We start from the raw sequence: 17,876 nt of genomic DNA on the forward strand, positions 1-17,876 counted from the left end.
TGTGGCAACAATTTTACATTACATGCATAACTTTGTCTGTTTTTAAATAATGCAGAGTCATTGATTTAAAACTGAAACATGCAATTATATTGTTTAAAGTTTTGTTTGAAGTATGTTTAAAATTGAATTGGTCATTATCTCTCGAGTTAAATTCTTTTGAAATTCCTAATTTTGATCATTAAGATAGTATTTTTAACCTGATTAGTCACAGCGACCCACTACATGTCTGTGACGCGACTACCTGGATTTTTACCTGTACTATACAAAGGTGGGGATATAATCATAATAACATTCCATAGATTATAGTGTTTTATTTCGAATTTTCAAAATGTGGATTTTTTTGTGAGAAAAATGTGAACTTGGAATATTTTTTGGACGTATTTTATTGAAACTTTGTATATATAATTTGTTTATTTTCATACAACAGTATTTCATATTTGAAATTGATTAATCAAACTATAGGTATAATCCAAGATGGCGTCTAAAAATCAGGTAACAATCATTTATATTTGTTTGGAGTTATTACTTTTTGTTTCGTTTATTTTCACTGCAACTATTTTCAAAGACAACTTTGAACTAACAGTGCCACATAATGCTAGAATTGGACACATTGTAACCAAACTATGTTGTGTAGAAGATGAAATATCAATACGACCGGAAGGAAGTCCACAAGATGATCAACTATTTTCAAAACTATTTTCTATTAAAAGTGGAAATCTAGTCGTCAAAAGTGATATATCGTTATATGAAGGGAAATATTTTTTGGTTTCCGCATTTTCAAACAACAACTGCTTCAGCAATGTTGGCGAAAGACGGACGTTTGGCATTTTTATTCAAAATTCAAAGGATTATATGCAACTGGAGAAAAGAATATACCATGGGGTTATACAGAGAAGTTCTAAGCCTGGACTTCTGGTTGAAGGACTTGAAAGTCTTGTCGGGTTACTTAACTCAGATACTAAAATTTCATGTGAAATACATGGTGACAGTTCAAACTTATTTGAACTTATATCCTCTGGATTCAGACTCATTTCAAAATTACCAACAGAAAGTAAAGCCTTATATTTTTCCCTTCAATGTACAAATGGAAAAGGGCATGGGCATTCCGGTATTCACATTTCTGTCGCAGACGACAATCAGGGAAACAGCCCATCACAGTTTCGTAATCAGCTGTCACAGAAGACCAAAGTCGCCGTCCAACAGGACAATCTTATTCAATCTTTCGATCAACAGCCACACCTTCGAGTAAGACGCCAGGCTGTAACACTTACGTTGTCCGTTAACGAAGATAAGACTGACATCCTGACTTTAGAAAACCCCCAACCAGGAGTAACCACCCTGTTGTGGTCAGTTTCTTCAGACGACACTGACACATTCATAGTTAATAACCAAGGCAAAGTTAGTGTAAAACCAGGAAAAAAACTCGACTACGATTTTGGTCCAAGGAATTACAATATACAGGTCCTAGTCAAATCGTCAGATGGACAGCAAGGTAGGTTTGTCGTACTCATATTTTGCATTCTTCCTGATAATGATTTAAGACCGTGAAAACCCCACCAAGTTTGAAAAAGTTCACCAAATGAGTAACCATATCCCTTAAAATGTGGAATATTTTTGTAGTGTTCGTTTATTATATTTTGTATGAATAAAATGATGAGAGTGACGTAAATGTAGGGTATTTACGTCAATGTGGCAGCAACCCAACGACACTAATAACCAAAAGATCAAGCTCTAAATCGTACAGACTCAATACATAATTCCTAAAATGGCACGTCTCTTGTCAAAAACATACAACAATTAACTTACATGTATATACTAAAAAGCTGAATATCTTTAAACTAAATAATTAAACAGTCACATCATTTTTTTTTAATTCTTTACTTGAGGAATACATGTAGTTACTAATTTGAGGAATGTACATGCAACCCCATTTAGTAGTTTTAAACACTGAGTGATGAATTTTTAAGTGATAAGTATGAGAATTTCAGCGTTGATAATTTCACTTGTATTCATGATCAACGCATGCAGCCATTACATGTAGCTTTTCATTTGATAATTCATTTACCCTTAAACACAAACTTTGAAGCACATATAGGTTATAAAAGCAATTTAATTTATCGGTATTAAAAGTAATAATATTCTTTTCGAAAGATGCTACAATGTATAAACATGAATTACAAATGTATACATATAATTTTATACAAGCACACTTTCAAAACAAAACGGATTACTGTCATTTTGAGATCTTAATGTAAATACTAAAAAAAAAAAAAAAAAAAAAAGGAGTTACAATGATTCACGCTACTGCAACAAATACTTCAGTAATTTAAAAAAAATTGGGGAAAAAAGGCGGGAATGGTACATATAAGGTAATATATTTTGTGTTGTGTGTGACATGTACAATGTACAACATCGCATGCGAGGCATTTGTATTTATTAGACTTTAATTAATTTATAATACCAATGTTTTGATTGTTGAGTCAAGAACGTTTTTGTTCTGGTATTAAAAAGTAAAATTATTTCTAAACATTAATATAACTGGAGGCTTTTGAACTACAATGTATTTAATCGTCCTTTAGGCAAAAGAGAACATGTCAATGAGGTGAGAGAAGGTATTTTATCGGTATACACATTATCGTTTCACACTTGACATTATGTTCTCCCTACAGTGGTATGGACAGGGAAGTGGTCAGCTCAGTTGACAAACTTGTTTTTGAGTTTAAAGTGTCAAAATCACTGATATTTTTTGAATTGATCCGTTTTGTGTAAGACGACTAATAGATACGAACCATATTGTCAAATTTGAGACTGAACTCGTCTACGGCAACCACGGTTCTTTTTATAATCTGTGTTTAATTTCAGAGTTTCATGCTGCTTCGACGTTTCGACTGTTTTCTCTTCGTTCTAAAAAAAAACAACAACTGGAAACCATAATATATGTTGACACTCTTTACTGACAGTATGTTGCATGCGTGTTCCAGTAAAATTCAACACGATATACGTTTGGTACTATTGATGCGTTTCTACTCCATGCCAAAGTGCAAGATTCTGATTTAAGAGCTATAAAATTTTTCTCCTCTGGAGTTCTGCTTATAAGAAAGGAACCGTATTCAAGATTGTATTCATAACCTCAGACATTTTTGAATAAAATCTTGAATCTTTTAAAATCTTCAGAGCTTTCCTTCAAAGCCGTCTAAATCACTCTATTGTATTGTAAAATTGGCAATGCTTAGACACAGGATCTGCATTTTAATCAGATTGTGCAAAACATGATTTTGATGCTGCATTGCTAAGCCTTAAATACTGTGACATTTTGATTTTAATGATATATATATATAAATTGATGAAAAAGCGTTGATGGATAATACTTTGACTCTTTTAGTATCAAAAATTCAAGCCGCTTTCAAATTTCCTAACCTAGGAATGAACAAATAAAGGGAATCAATGGTATTTGCCGTACCGCTTTCGTTATCATGGTGGAAAACCATTTTTGATATCTAAACCATGGAAATATTAGCCACAATACTACATTGATATTTTTATCAACCTCGTGTAGCATTGCACTACTCTTAAAATTATCTTAACTGTTCTGCATCTTATCTCAAATAACAAATGCTATTATCCCAGTTCATTCTCAAACATGACAGGAAACGATATAATACAAAAGTGTAGTTTAAGATTTAGTAACAGCATTACTCATCTTTAAACTAACATAAATATGGTATTATTCACAGGTGGTAGGTTATAGGACAATAAATTATAAATTCATACAAGTCTCTGATCCGATCTTTGACGGAAGTTTGGTCAGGGGCCTTTAAAAATCTTAAAGCCGTTAAGAAGATCTATCTGTGTATCAATTGTATAATGATTATAATAGGATTGTAATTTGTTTAAGAAATCCGTGACCTTCAATTCAAATTGCTTGAAGGTTTTTAAAAGTTGTGTCCTGAAGAAAATTTGCGGACTTATCTGTACATTTAAAAAATATTAATCTAAGCTACGATTGCTCACACAATACTTTAAATGTAATGCTAATTTTTGAAATATGTATTTTGTGGACCTTTCTCATACTTTACTGAAAGCATAATTTGATAAGCGGATAATTTCTTTTATCTGTCATTTTCGTCAGTTTTCTGCATTTGGCTAACCATTCACCAAAATAACTATAAAAGGATATATACAAATCATTAATGGAATTTTTCGGCTTCCCAAAAATGTTACTTTAAAAACACGGTTTTCCTATTTCACCTTTTTAATAAGGGAATTTCTTACATTTGTTTTATATACGAAAACCAAAGGAACAAACAGTAACTTAGGTAAAGTAAATAAGGTCCCTGTAATTGTTTACACAAGTTCGCGGTGCTAAGGATACGCTATCTGACTTTCCCACTCTAAATGTTTATTTTTGAGATATATCATACCATATATACTGCTCAGAATGGATTTTTATTTAAAAATACGCGTTTTAAAATTAGGGCAACCTAGTTTGTCAGTTGTACTGTAAGCCAAAGTCAAAACTTTTTAGATTCGATTTTTGTTTATCTTTGAAGAAATGTTGAATCGACTTTGATGATAACTAAAGCGCTTTAGATTGACAGTCATGCACGTCCATGTTCGAGCGACAATTAATATGCATATACATGTAGTTATTTATAAATTTTACATCATCAAACTTAGAATATTGTCTCAGGTATAAAATCATGAAAATTTCAACTGATTGATAAAATGCACACAGATGATAAACGTACAGGACAGTGGTGTCTTGTGAATATTGGCATATATGGGTTCTATTGACATTTTAATTTTTTCTTTCAACAAAATGTTTCTTTTTGGTGTTTTAAAAAGTCACATTTAATTCACATATGCTGAATTGTAAAAGTTTAATTGAAATCACCAACAGGGTGATTAATACGATGTATATAAGCATGCAGGATAGGCGGGGAAACAAAAGTGACTCATTGAACCAGCATTCCAGAGGAAATATAACATTAATAAACATATGTAATCATTGCACAGGTAAAAGATCAAACAAAAAGACGTGACGATATTTTGGTGAAATCGATATGTCAATGTTATTAAACACAATACATGTATGTGATTTATTTTTGTGCATTGAGTAATTATTTATATTTAGTTTTTCCGGAATTAAAACCGAGATGACTTGTTTTTCCAATGAGGATAAATGAAACCGCGGGAAATCCTGTAATTATCTGGGATATGGCTCGTCAGTAAGGAGCGAGGCCCCATATCTTCGGAAATATTAAAGACAAGGAGTTAAAGATGAGGGAAAATAAAGTAAAAATACTGTTACCATTCGAACATTTATTACAATAACAAATAAAAAAGCATTCTGAACCTATATACACATGCAATGTACATTATTTTCGTCTTCTCAGACAAAGGTCTGAAAGGAATACACCTTATCGCTATTCCCGACTGACCCGAGAATCTGTCCCGCTTGAACTTTTGACGTCATATAACAATCACTTTTCCATTGTGGCGTCAGATATTTTGTATTGTGACGTCAAAATTTTACGGGAACCTGTGTGATGTCCAGTAATGGCGGACAAATAGCGATAAGGTGTATTTTAAAAGTTCATACCATCTTTTTTGTTCTCATTTTTGCTCGTGTCAACCGGTGTAACTGAATCAATTAAAAATAGAAATAACTCTCTATTTGTCTTTAAACCCTGCTTTGCACCAGACTGATCAGGCTATGTTGAATTTAAATACGTACGTGCAACCAGAGACATATATGGCTCTGGCTCTGGTGTTTATATACTGTTCCCAGGTGTAACTAATGAAATAGATTTATATATATTGAATATTCCTGTTAAGGAATGACTTGAGGTATTTTTATTCCTAAATCACAATTATTTTGAAATTGAACAATATAAAATCCAAAAGGTCTGCAAACTTTTAAAAGTTGTAACAGAGATAAATATTTCATATATACGAAGAACAATCTAAAAACTTGCATACATACATATATATATATATATGAAAAAGTCTCTAAATTTGTCCTACCAGGGACTAATACAATAAATGTTTAAACTGTAAAACATGATTAAATACAAACAATAAAATAGACAATTATACCGTTAAAAGAGAGTGACAGTGGCTATTATATGTTGCAGCCCTAGATTTGTTTAACAACAGATATCGGTAGAAAGTTGGAAGTATTGTAGTGAATAACAAAAATAATAACTATTATGACTATTTGTAGACAATTGTTGAAATACAATACTTTGTACATGGCATAAAATTATACAAAATCTTGGTCTTTACAGTTTTGAAAACCTACCAAGTTGATATAACAGTCAATGATGTGAATGATGAAGTCCCTCGGATCACTAATCATCCTACACCGTACCAAGCTGCTGTAGATCCTGCCTCCTCTGCAGGAACACTTGTTTACCAGCTGTCTGCTTACGATCCAGATACTACTGCTAATGTTAAATTTTATCTTGAAGGTATGTTTTTAATCACTGCTTAGAGAACAGTGAGAAATAGAAGAAGTGTTAAACGTGAACAACTAAAAGCATAAATCAGGGTAGAAGGAACCATTTGAATATTTTAATTTTATCATGTTTATGAAATTAAGCTAGAATAAACAGAATTGTTCATTTGTTGGTGTATAGGGAAGAATTGATTCCCAAACAAATCTGCATATAATATGTATATATACAAGTCTAAATTGAAAACAACGTTCAAACCTATGATTGCGTTGGATAAAAACCGCAATTTTTATATGTGTGCATGCAAAACAAATTTCTTGGTAGAGTGGTCTAAATACAGCACAAACAACATTTTCCAAAAGACCAAAAAAGTGAAAAAGTATATTTTAACAAAACGCGTATATATATATAAATTTTTCGGTCAAAAGCTCCTTAGAGCTTGTGTTGTATATATTTGACTTATGCTAAATCAAAATAAATTTTTCTTATCTTATATATAATATGCAGCTGTAATTTAAATTTTTTGCTTTCATTATGAAGTCAAGGACAAAGAATGAAGTTATAGTTTTAAGATTGTGAACTCGGCTTTAAATTTAGGAGATAACTGTTGTATTTTAAGCTTGGCCTGTTGCAAATTGAGATTACCAAGCGAAACTTGACAGAGCTAGGTAAACATATTTTCAACCGTAAAACCAAGATTTATGTATGGTGGCTAGACTTACAATGACTTAAAATACAAAAATTATCTCCATTCTTATTATGCAAAATAAACAAATACAGCTTTGACTTAATAGTTTTTATGAAATCTACAGAATATGTAGAAGGAGATTTAATAGTAAACTCTATGTTAATTTTTAACTGTGTGTAAATTACTCTTTGATATCTCTCTATATATCCAATAGGTATTAGATGATAGGGTCATAAATCCGAATGTTTTTAACCCAAATTACCTTAATTATTACACAACATTCCACTTGACATTAGCAAGAGTAGTTTTTAACAGAATCCCTTTTTGTGCACTGTAAGGAAAACAAATGTGCAATGAAAATTGGAACATGTCTGGCTGTCATTTTGTAGTGATATAATGTTTATATATAGATTCTACCACTGCATCGAGTGTGATACGATATTTATCCACTCGCAAAGTTAAATTTTCAAATTTGAAACGGGAGGCTCGCTGACCGTTTTAAATATTTAAAATTTAACTGTCGAGAGTGGATAAATATCGTATTACATGAGATTTGGTGGTGGAATCTGTTTCTCTAATGATTTTCAAACAATGCGCAGGCAAATTTATTCCTTCTTTTCGAATGATCTGCAAAAAGATGTGTTCTTTCCATGTGACGTCATCAGGCATGGTCGCCTTTTTTCATGCCGTCACAATAGGAAATTCAGAGAAAAGCAAGAAAATTCGACGTCATAATCGGATTTTAACCAATGAAGAACTGAGATCAAACGAACCACACGTTGATATAATTTTTTTTATACAAAAAGGGATAAATTGACGAAGAATTAGAGAAATATATATATCATATATTACATATTTTGAAAAAATTATGAAATACATATATATATTACAGTTCCAAATGATAATTTTGATGTTGAACCCAATACTGGCTGGATAAAGACTAAACAGACATTAAGTAATTCAGACTCCTTTGTTGTCCGTGCATATGCAGCAGATACTGCTGCGACTGGTATAGCACAGAAAAGTCCTACAGTTACTGTAACCGTATATACTGGTAACCTAAAACCACAGTTTAATGAAACAGCTTATACAGCCAAAGTCCAAGAGACAAATCAAGCAGATCAAACGTAAGTATGAAAGAAGGAATATATTGAATTGGTATAAACAAGGATTTTTAAGGTAAAAAGGATATGAATCTTGTCAAGTTTTGAAGTATTTTGCCTGCTACTAGGTTTTCTGGAATTTCCTGTCTTGAATATTGTTCATCATTTGGCTTGCTCATTTAAAAGTGGAAATTCTCTTACTTCCAAATTAAAGTCAGCATTTTGTATGTATATTACAGCATAATTAATTACATGATGAGATGGCAAGGATTATGACATTTCTTATTCAAAACAATATCAAATCAATACACAATATACTATTTCACCCTACACATCCTCATTTAACCCTCCCATATACGTTATGCGACCCACACAGTTACTTTCATTTCTATATGTGCCCCTTTCCAATTAAAATTTAAGCGTTAAAATACCTCTTTTCCATTGTTTTCCATTAAAAGAGAGGTGAAGGATACCAAAGGGACATTGAAACTCATAAGTCGAAAATAAACTGACAATGCCATGGCTAAAAAAGAAAGAGACGAACAGACAAACAACAGTACACCAAACACAACATAGAAAACCAAAGTCTGAGCAACATGTTGCCTCCTTGTGAACAGAGGTCAATCTAATTTTAGTTTGTGTGAACTAGGTTTACATGAAAATTCTCTCTAAATCTTTCAGTTCCTGATCATGAAGAAAATAAAAATTTAGACTTTAACTGAAGTTATATTTTTCTTTCCAGCTTTGACACATTGTCACCAGATGGCAATGTCAGTTTGGTTTATGCAATCAATTTCCAGAAAAAAATTGGAGGAACAACCACCTATACTGTATTGGATGGGTCTTCCATCTCGGATAAGTTTAAAATTGATAATGATGGTAAAGGAATTATGTTGACTGCACTGGATTATGAAGTGGACCCACGAACATTTTCACTCACAATTCAAGCAGAGGACAGTCATTCTCAACTTAAATCTACAGTTCCGGTAAGTAATAGGATTTTAATGTCATATAATGTTGTCGTTGCGCTAGGTGAAGTCACATGAGTCATTCTGTTTGTTTTCTTTTTGAAGTGGTGATCAGTTTGTTTGTTTTAGGGAATTTTGAATTGTTAAATGGTCTCTTAGTCTTATACAAGGTATTAATGGGACAAAATGGTTTAAGTAAATACAGCCATTTTTTGGGGTTATATCTATACATAGATTGTATACTAATAAATTCACAATCATCACTGGTGTTTCCCTAGATTTTCCAAAAATGCATTGAAAGTTTTTATTACTAAACTATATATAAAAATAATGTTTTCCTGGGTCAAAAGGGTCAGAAAGAAACCAAGTGTAAAGGTTGAAAACATTAATAATATAAAAATATGGAAAGCAAAACAAAATCAATAATTAGCTAAAATATTTAATAATTACTGCTTAATTTATTTCTTAAAGCATTTCATTTTGGTAAAATTCCAATTTTATTTAAAGAAAAAACAGAAAAGATTTTCTTTGGTATAAAATAAGAAAACAAGTTCATAAAACTATTTTCATTGTCGGTAATTTTAATTGGCTATACGAAACTTTGTACCCACTAACATAGCATTAATGAATTGACAATCAATCCTATTTATATTATAGCTGACAATTTTATTGGAGGACAAAAATGAGTTTGATCCAACCTTCACCTTATCAACATACACAGCCAGGGTCCCGGAAGATTTAGCTATTGGCCAAGCCATACTGACAGGTAATAAAGAGAATGCATTTCTGAGTAGACACCTAATTAGATCATTTAAAAAATGAAAGTAAAATGAACAGTTGATTCTGATACATTTCTCAGTTTCTTAATTAACCAATGTGATTGAAATACTGGAAATGTGTACATGTATTTCTTATAAAGATCTGAAAACATCCCGTTTTGCTTTCTGTTTTAAAAATAATTTCATCAACATAAAAAATTTCTGCTTCCAAAATTTGGAGTATCTACATGTATAATAATGACAAAACCATGGATCCCAAATAGTCTTTAAGACAGAAAGTAAAACGTAACATTGTCAGAATTTTGTAAGTAAGACAGAAAGTAGAACGTAACATTGTCAGATTTTTGTAAGTAAGACAGAAAGTAGAACGTAACATTGTCAGATTTTTGTAAGTAAGACAGAAAGTAGAACGTAACATTGTCAGATTTTTGTAAGTGAGACAGAAAGTAGAACGTAACATTGTCAGATTTTTGTAAGTAAGACAGAAAGTAGAACGTAACATTGTCAGATTTTTGTAAGTAAGACAGAAAGTAGAACGTAATATTGTCAGATTTTTGTAAGTGAGACAGAAAGTAGAACGTAATATTGTCAGATTTTTGTAAGTGAGACAGAAAGTAGAATGTAATATTGTCAGATTTTTGTAAGTAAGACAGAAAGTAGAACGTAATATTGTCAGATTTTTGTAAGTGAGACAGAAAGTAGAAGGTAATATTGTCAGAATTTTGTAAGTGAGACAGAAAGTAGAACGTAACATTGTCAGATTTTTGTAAGTGAGACAGAAAGTAGAACGTAACATTGTCAGATTTTTGTAAGTGAAGCATGGACCAAGGATCTGTATTTCAATCAGATTGTAGATTAAACTTCATCAGGAAGGCTCTAATTCTTAGGGATATGGGAAGTTGTAGATCTGCCAAGAAAAGGGTTATAAAGGAAGTAACCAAATCCTCTGGACTTGTGGGGTACCAATTTTTATAGAAAACTTGGGTAAATGGAAATGTAAACCACGAATTATAATATGTAAATTTTCTATAGGCTTGTATTCAAACTTTAGCACACAAATGAAATCAAGTATCCACAAATATTTCAATTTTTCTGTAATCCACCAAAATTGGTACCCATAAATGTTTTAAAATGAATTCACAGTTACATATACTGATCTTGAGATTCTAGAAGGAACTTCCTGCAAAATTGATAAATGTTTTATACTGGGTATATAATGCTAGATAGCATGTCACTTTCATTCTGTAAATGTGAAATATTTATGAAAAGTTGTACATGTGTATTTCAGGAATTACTGAAAAAAACTATAGATATACAAGAAAATTTCTAAATAAGTAATCATTTTTCAATTTTTAGGACAAGAAAACGGTACAGTACTTAAAACAGTTTCACTAATGAACCCCTATATGTGTATAGGTCTATTTTTAACAATTTAATGTTCATAAAATGTTACTAATAGTTTACTGTTTAAACATGAAATATATTGATATATTGGTTTAATACCGTATTATGAAATTCATACTCTATCTAATTTGCATATCTACAAATACTTTTATAAGGAAATTACTTAAATTAATAACATTTATGATTCAAAGTTGTATCAAATTTATTTAAAAGAAAATGTTCTACATGTGCGCTGGCACACATTTTATTTGAATAAAAAATCAAAATTGTGGTGTTGATGGCATCGTAATAGGAAATTTTGCTTGAAATGGCATGGAATTCATGGGAAATGGTTTCATTCATTATTTTCCATTGGTATTTTTTTTTGCATGCTTAATTTATGTCTCAAGACAGAAGGTTACTGGCTTAAATAAATGGAAAAATATTTATGTTTAGAGTTGATCGATCATTTATTGAAACTCTTTTACCAGCAACTCATTTCGCAAAAAATCTTATGTGTAAAAACAATCTTAAGTCATGAACATTTTAGTATAATTTCCAATCAATTTTAATCTTAAGATTTTTTGTGAAAAGTGCCCCAGAATCATTGATTTTTCTGAAATGTGTCCCAATAATATAATGTGAAAACTAACTTGTAATACATATATATCATGTACATGTATATATAGATTTCCTTCATATTCTTTTAAGTACCACTTTGGTAAACTTGTCTTTGTACACTCTTTAAGGATAGCAACTTTGTACACAATTGAACAAGTTATACTTGGTCTCTTTGTAATCTAAAACAATAGAAATTATACATCTCGTTTAGAAAGAAATTCTTTACGGCGAAAGATTGTACTCTCACTACACTAGTGTTATTCTCAGGCTTTACACATCTCTAATGCAATTTTAAACCTGCAGAATTGATGAAATATTATCATGATTATGTCCCTCATTTGGAAGTAAATAAAATTTATTATTATTTTAATTGAATACGTGTTGATTAAGGTGAGGAGTATTCCAAGAATTAGATTAACCGTGTTATGTGTTTATCGGTCTGTCTGTCCTAAGTCAGTACTGGTTGACATTCCTTTTTTTGCCCATTTAAGAATTATAGGATATCAGATGGCAGAACAATTTTATCTCAACTTGTCTTGGAAAAGAATAAAAATAGATATGATATGTTTGCCAACGAGACAACTATCAATCAGAGACCAAACGACATAGATGTAAACAACTTTTGGTCCAACCTTCACCTTAGATATTTTGACTCCTGTATAGTTTTATCGTTTGATAGTGTTATAGGGTTGCTGTCTCTGATATCTGATATTATTATTCATAACTTCTGTGTACCCTTTTTAACAAATCTTCTGTCCTTGTTTGAAATTTCTACCCTAAAATGATATCCTTTTTGTATATCTGGGCACATTTTTCTTCAGAGTATTTTAAATCACTTTTGACCTTGCAATACATCTATATTATTAAAAAACTGAATACAAAGAACATGTTTTTAAATAATGAATAGATATTATTTTAGGAACTTGTATAAGTTTGTGTATTTGACACTTGTATTTTATACATGTATCATATCCATAGAGTAATTTATTGTTCTTTTGTTCTTAAATTTATAATTCTCATCAGTTTTAAATTTTCAAGATAACCATACTAAGATTTTAATGTTTAAAGTTTTACAAATCTCTCAAAGGTGTGATGTAAATAAAAGTGTTGTCTCCCCCCCCCCTCATTCCTTTTTTTTTTTTAAACTGGCAGGACGTCTTGTGTTTAATGAAGAACCCAAAGTGTGCTTCAAATACTATTTGAAAATTATAGATACTGAGCAAGTTATTACCACATAAATGTAAAGAAAATCTTAAAATCTTTCAGTATACTCATTATCGTGATTATGAAGACAAGGAATTGTTGGGAATATTCATCAATGAGACCTCTAAAACCAAAAGATATACTTGAAAAAAAACAAACATTGATGATTGTGTAAGCTCTTGGGTTTCTGAAATAATTTCTAATGTTGATTAAAGGTTTAAATTCTATTACATATCTGGAAAACTTCAAAAGGTATAAATATAATCAAGTCTTTGCAATTTAATATTTCAGTTACTGCTAATGATCAAGATTTAAGCTCAGTATTGTCATTCTGGGTTAGTGAACCTTTGTTTAGAGTACAGTCACTAACTGCCAATACAGGTCAGCTGCAAGTTAACAGGTAAGAATTAGGTTTATCGAAGGTTAAAACACATTTACTGTAAACCAACTAATTTTCACAACTTTTTTCTTTTGAAACGTAATGTGAATACATCCATTTTTGCAAAATTAGCTTGAAAGCACAAAAATGATAAAAAGTATCCAAAATAAGTTGGTTGACAGTATAAAAAGTTGCCACAAACTGAGCCATCAGGTCAATGTCAACAAGTAACAAGTTAGTTAACCTGGTTGAACAAATCAACTTTAGGTTAATAGGTACATTTTCTACTAGGCCAATCTATACAAGTGGACCATTGATAAAAGAGTAACATTACTTACAGTTGTCAAACATGAAGCATGAATCATGACTCGAAATTCAAAACTGGCATAGCAGAAGAATTGAAATTTGATATTTTTATTTTGTTTCATCAGTTTTTTCAACTCATAAAGTTTTTGCCATGATTATGCTTATTTTGTGTCCTTCTACTAGATGTTAGATTATGCTGAACCATTCATGTGTCCTCAGGCCAAAATTGAATACAAAGACATATCTTATATGAGTCAAATTCAAGGTTTTTTTTATAATTTTTTTATCTGTCTGTGCATCTAGCATGGATTTTTATTATCATATATTACATTTTTTAAATTGAGAAAATCTTTCAAGAATGATAAAATAACTTTTCTTCAAACCTGTGAAAACCTGCAACAAAAACAACGCATTTCTAGAAATAAAAGAATAGGGAAAAGAAACGGATACAAAACTTGGGTAACCTTGTGTGCTTCAGATATATGAGCAGTTACTTACGTATACATGTATTTGGCACAGATAAAGTTATGGTGAAACTCCAGTAATAATTCACGCTAAATAAAATTATTTGAGACATCACTTATTTCAATTTTTTTTTCAGCACTTTAGATTATGATCGTCAAACTAGTCATCGATATGAGTTTGACATTTATGTTAAAGACAATGGCGTACCATCTCGTACAAGTCAGGCTAAGGTGCTCATTGATCTGACCAATGTCAATGATGAAAAACCACAGTTCCAAGATGATAACATGGTAACCACCATCAAGGACAACATAGCTTCAGGAACAGATGTATACTTGGTACAGGCTGTTGACCCTGATGGTGATAAAGTTACATACAGTTTTGAAAGTAAGTTGGTTTTTGTATCTGTAAATTCAGTTCTATGTTCTGTGAATACAATATTATCCAGTTTAATTTCACATTTTCAATTCAGAGAAATTCATTTATTTTTGTGGGTACCACATTTCATTGATTAAGGAACATTGTATTTGAGTTTGAGTGGATAATTGATTTCGTGGTATTAACAAATTCTACTTAAAATCCTATAGAAAATTTGCATTTTTCTGTTGAACACTCAAATTTGTTGTTAACCTTTACGATGAATAAAGATGAATTCAGTATGTAAACTTCAGTATTTCACTCTTTGAAATCAATATTTGACTTTGTAATCCAATGGTTTTTGAAATATGATTGTTTTCTTTTTCAGATAATGCAAATGTAAAAGACATTTTTCAAATAAATGGTCAGACTGGGCAAATCACTGTTCAAGGCTCTGTTCCTCCTAACATTGATCAGTATAATTTAAAAGTTTGGGCTACAGATGATGGTAGTTGCTGTACAGCAAGCAGACCGAATCTTCGACAAGAGTCTACTGTTACTGTTAATATTGTTGATGCTGTTAACACCAAGCCATCGTTTACTGATTGTAGTTCATACAAACCAAAAGTTCTGGAGAATGAACCTGCTGGTACTTCAGTTTTTACTGTAAGTGAAAAAGATTCACTGATAATAGTTTTCACTGTAATGCCTATTGTATTGCATAAGAGGTTCTTAAAGACTATTTTCATCAGAACTAATAATCTATGAAATATGAAATGAAATACAGTGCTGCCGGTCTAAAATTAATTCTGTTTAAACATTAAGCCTGTCTATGATGAATTATTAATAATTAAAGGGGCACTAGCTACGAGATATATAAAAAATCTAATATATGATTTTTTTTTTTGTTCAATCATTAATGAAAGTGAAAGAGTGAAATAATTATTAGCTTTTAGCTGCCAATATGGTTCAATTTTGTCAAAATAAGCTAAGAAACATTGATGATGAATTATTCACTTGCAAGTGAATAATTCGTCCTCATTGAATCCGTATTCATGTGAACTTCAATTTAACCCATTAGCTAGAGATGGATAACACGTGAATTGTATGTGTAAAGTTATTTAAAGGAAAAGAATGTCAACATTGAAAGTGAAACAAAGGTAAATCATTTGATTGACTGATCTGATCCACAAAAAATCATTCTTATACAGGTAAAAACGATGATAAACATATGTTTTTAATCTATAATATGAAATTAAACAGACCTAGAAAAATCCAATAGCACGAGTTCGCTTAATCTATTTATATCTTTTTTTAAGTTTACATCGCTTATATGGTCATCGGATGGCTTTGGAGGTCAACTCGATGGTTAATTAGATGGCGTCTAGACTAAAATACAAACTAAACGAAGCTACATGTTATCATGCCCATGTCCTGTTAACTGTTTATTTTAGACTTTTAATAGTTTGGATAAATGTTTTACCAATCAATAAATCAAATATGAGAATTTGAGTCAAATGGGTGAACATGAATTTGACAGCTAGTGCCCCTTTAAACTTTCAGTATGAATTTTATCCATATGACTAGAACACTTTTCTATTGTTTAGGATTTTATCACTATGTCATGATCCATAAACTACAAGTTTAACTTTGACAGTTTAAGCATTTAACATTTCATCTAAATTATCTTGAAAACAGAGCTTTTTTGTGCCCCAAACGTAGCTGAGGGGGCATTAAGTGTTACCCTTGTCCATCTGTACGTCCGTCCAGAAATTGGTTTCCATTCTCTAACTTAAGTTTGCCTCAACCAAATGTTATGAAACTTATACACAATGCTTATTACATCAAGTTCGAATTTTGGTGGAGTCACTTTTACTGTTCTCGAGTTATGCCCCTTTATAACATTATATAGAAGCTAGGGCATCATCTGTGTTCCATGGACACATTCTCCATTTATTTTAGTTTTCAAATGATAACTAAAGTAATACTTGACAGAATCGTTTAAAATTCTTAAATAATATCATAGACCATTAATTGCATAAGGAAATTTGATATTGATGGATTTGACATTTACTGATCAAGAGATATGCCCTAGATTGAAATTTAGATTTGTATTTTGTTTCTGGATGACAGTATAAATGTTCCACTTGACAAAATCTTATAAATTTAAATGCGCCATCATTGACCATGATATGCAAGTGAGCTCAAGATTTAGACAGAATGGACATTTTTTTATCAGAGCATGCTGCAAGCAGGATATCAGTTATCACTAGATCACCTAATTCTAGTTTATTTTTCATAGGTTTCAGCAACAGATAACAGCAGAGGTAACAATGGGGTTGTAGAATATTTATGAATAATTTATTGTTTTTCAGGTTTCAGCAACAGATAACAACAGAGGCGACAATGGGGTTGTAGAACATTTATGAATAATTTATTGTTTTTCAGGTTTCAGCAACAGATAACAATAGAGGCGACAATGGGGTTGTAGAATATTTATGAATAATTTATTGTTTTTCAGGTTTCAGCAACAGATAACAACAGAGGTGACAATGGGGTTGTAGAATTTTTATGAATAATTTATTGTTTTGCAGGTTTCAGCAACAGATAACAACAGAGGTGACAATGGGGTAGTAGATTATTTTGCAGTGACTGATAGTCAGACTGTTTATTTTACTATAAATCAGACGACAGGGGAAGTAACCACAGTCATGCCACTCGATAGAGAAAGTTTTGGGTCTCGTTATCTTTTCTTCACCGTGCGTGCTGTAGATAAGGGCCAACCTCCTGGTGACGACTATTGTACTTTCCCAATTACTATTGACGACGATAATGACAATAGTCCAGAATTTGGAGCAGCTCAGTATGCTGGAAATGTTTTAAAAACTGCTACCGATAATACAGTTGTGATGACTGTGAAAGCAACAGATAAAGACATTGGTGTTAACGCTGAAGTAACATACAGTAAAGCTGTAGATACAGATTACTTCAACATTAATACAGATACAGGAGTAATTACTGTGGCAAGGAGTTTAATGAGTGCTGTAAGTACCGGTAGTTTATTGTGAGATTGCTGTCCTATTCTAGAAGTTTTCTAATGGAGGTATTTGACATTGTTTTTGAAAACAAAGAAGGGCAGAAATGACCTTGTAAGGGCATAGGGATT

General features: G+C 31.3%; 1 protein-coding gene across 1 annotated transcript in view; it reads left to right on the plus strand.

Annotated features, from left to right (window-relative positions):
* The first annotated feature begins 225 nt into the window (after window positions 1-225).
* Window positions 226-17,876, plus strand: part of LOC127711680 (neural-cadherin-like) — a 51,699-nt gene continuing 34,048 nt past the window's right edge. The window contains exons 1-9 of the mRNA XM_052217790.1: window positions 226-1,492; window positions 6,291-6,473; window positions 8,039-8,273; window positions 8,992-9,235; window positions 9,875-9,983; window positions 13,495-13,603; window positions 14,490-14,740; window positions 15,099-15,376; window positions 17,305-17,754. Of these exons, the coding sequence (XP_052073750.1) occupies window positions 475-1,492; window positions 6,291-6,473; window positions 8,039-8,273; window positions 8,992-9,235; window positions 9,875-9,983; window positions 13,495-13,603; window positions 14,490-14,740; window positions 15,099-15,376; window positions 17,305-17,754 (2,877 nt within the window). The 5' untranslated portion in view covers window positions 226-474. The remainder of the gene's footprint in view (window positions 1,493-6,290; window positions 6,474-8,038; window positions 8,274-8,991; window positions 9,236-9,874; window positions 9,984-13,494; window positions 13,604-14,489; window positions 14,741-15,098; window positions 15,377-17,304; window positions 17,755-17,876) is intronic.

Source organism: Mytilus californianus, unplaced genomic scaffold (genome assembly GCF_021869535.1).
Source record: "Mytilus californianus isolate M0D057914Y unplaced genomic scaffold, xbMytCali1.0.p SCAF_8, whole genome shotgun sequence".
NCBI classification, from domain to species: domain Eukaryota; kingdom Metazoa; phylum Mollusca; class Bivalvia; order Mytilida; family Mytilidae; genus Mytilus; species Mytilus californianus.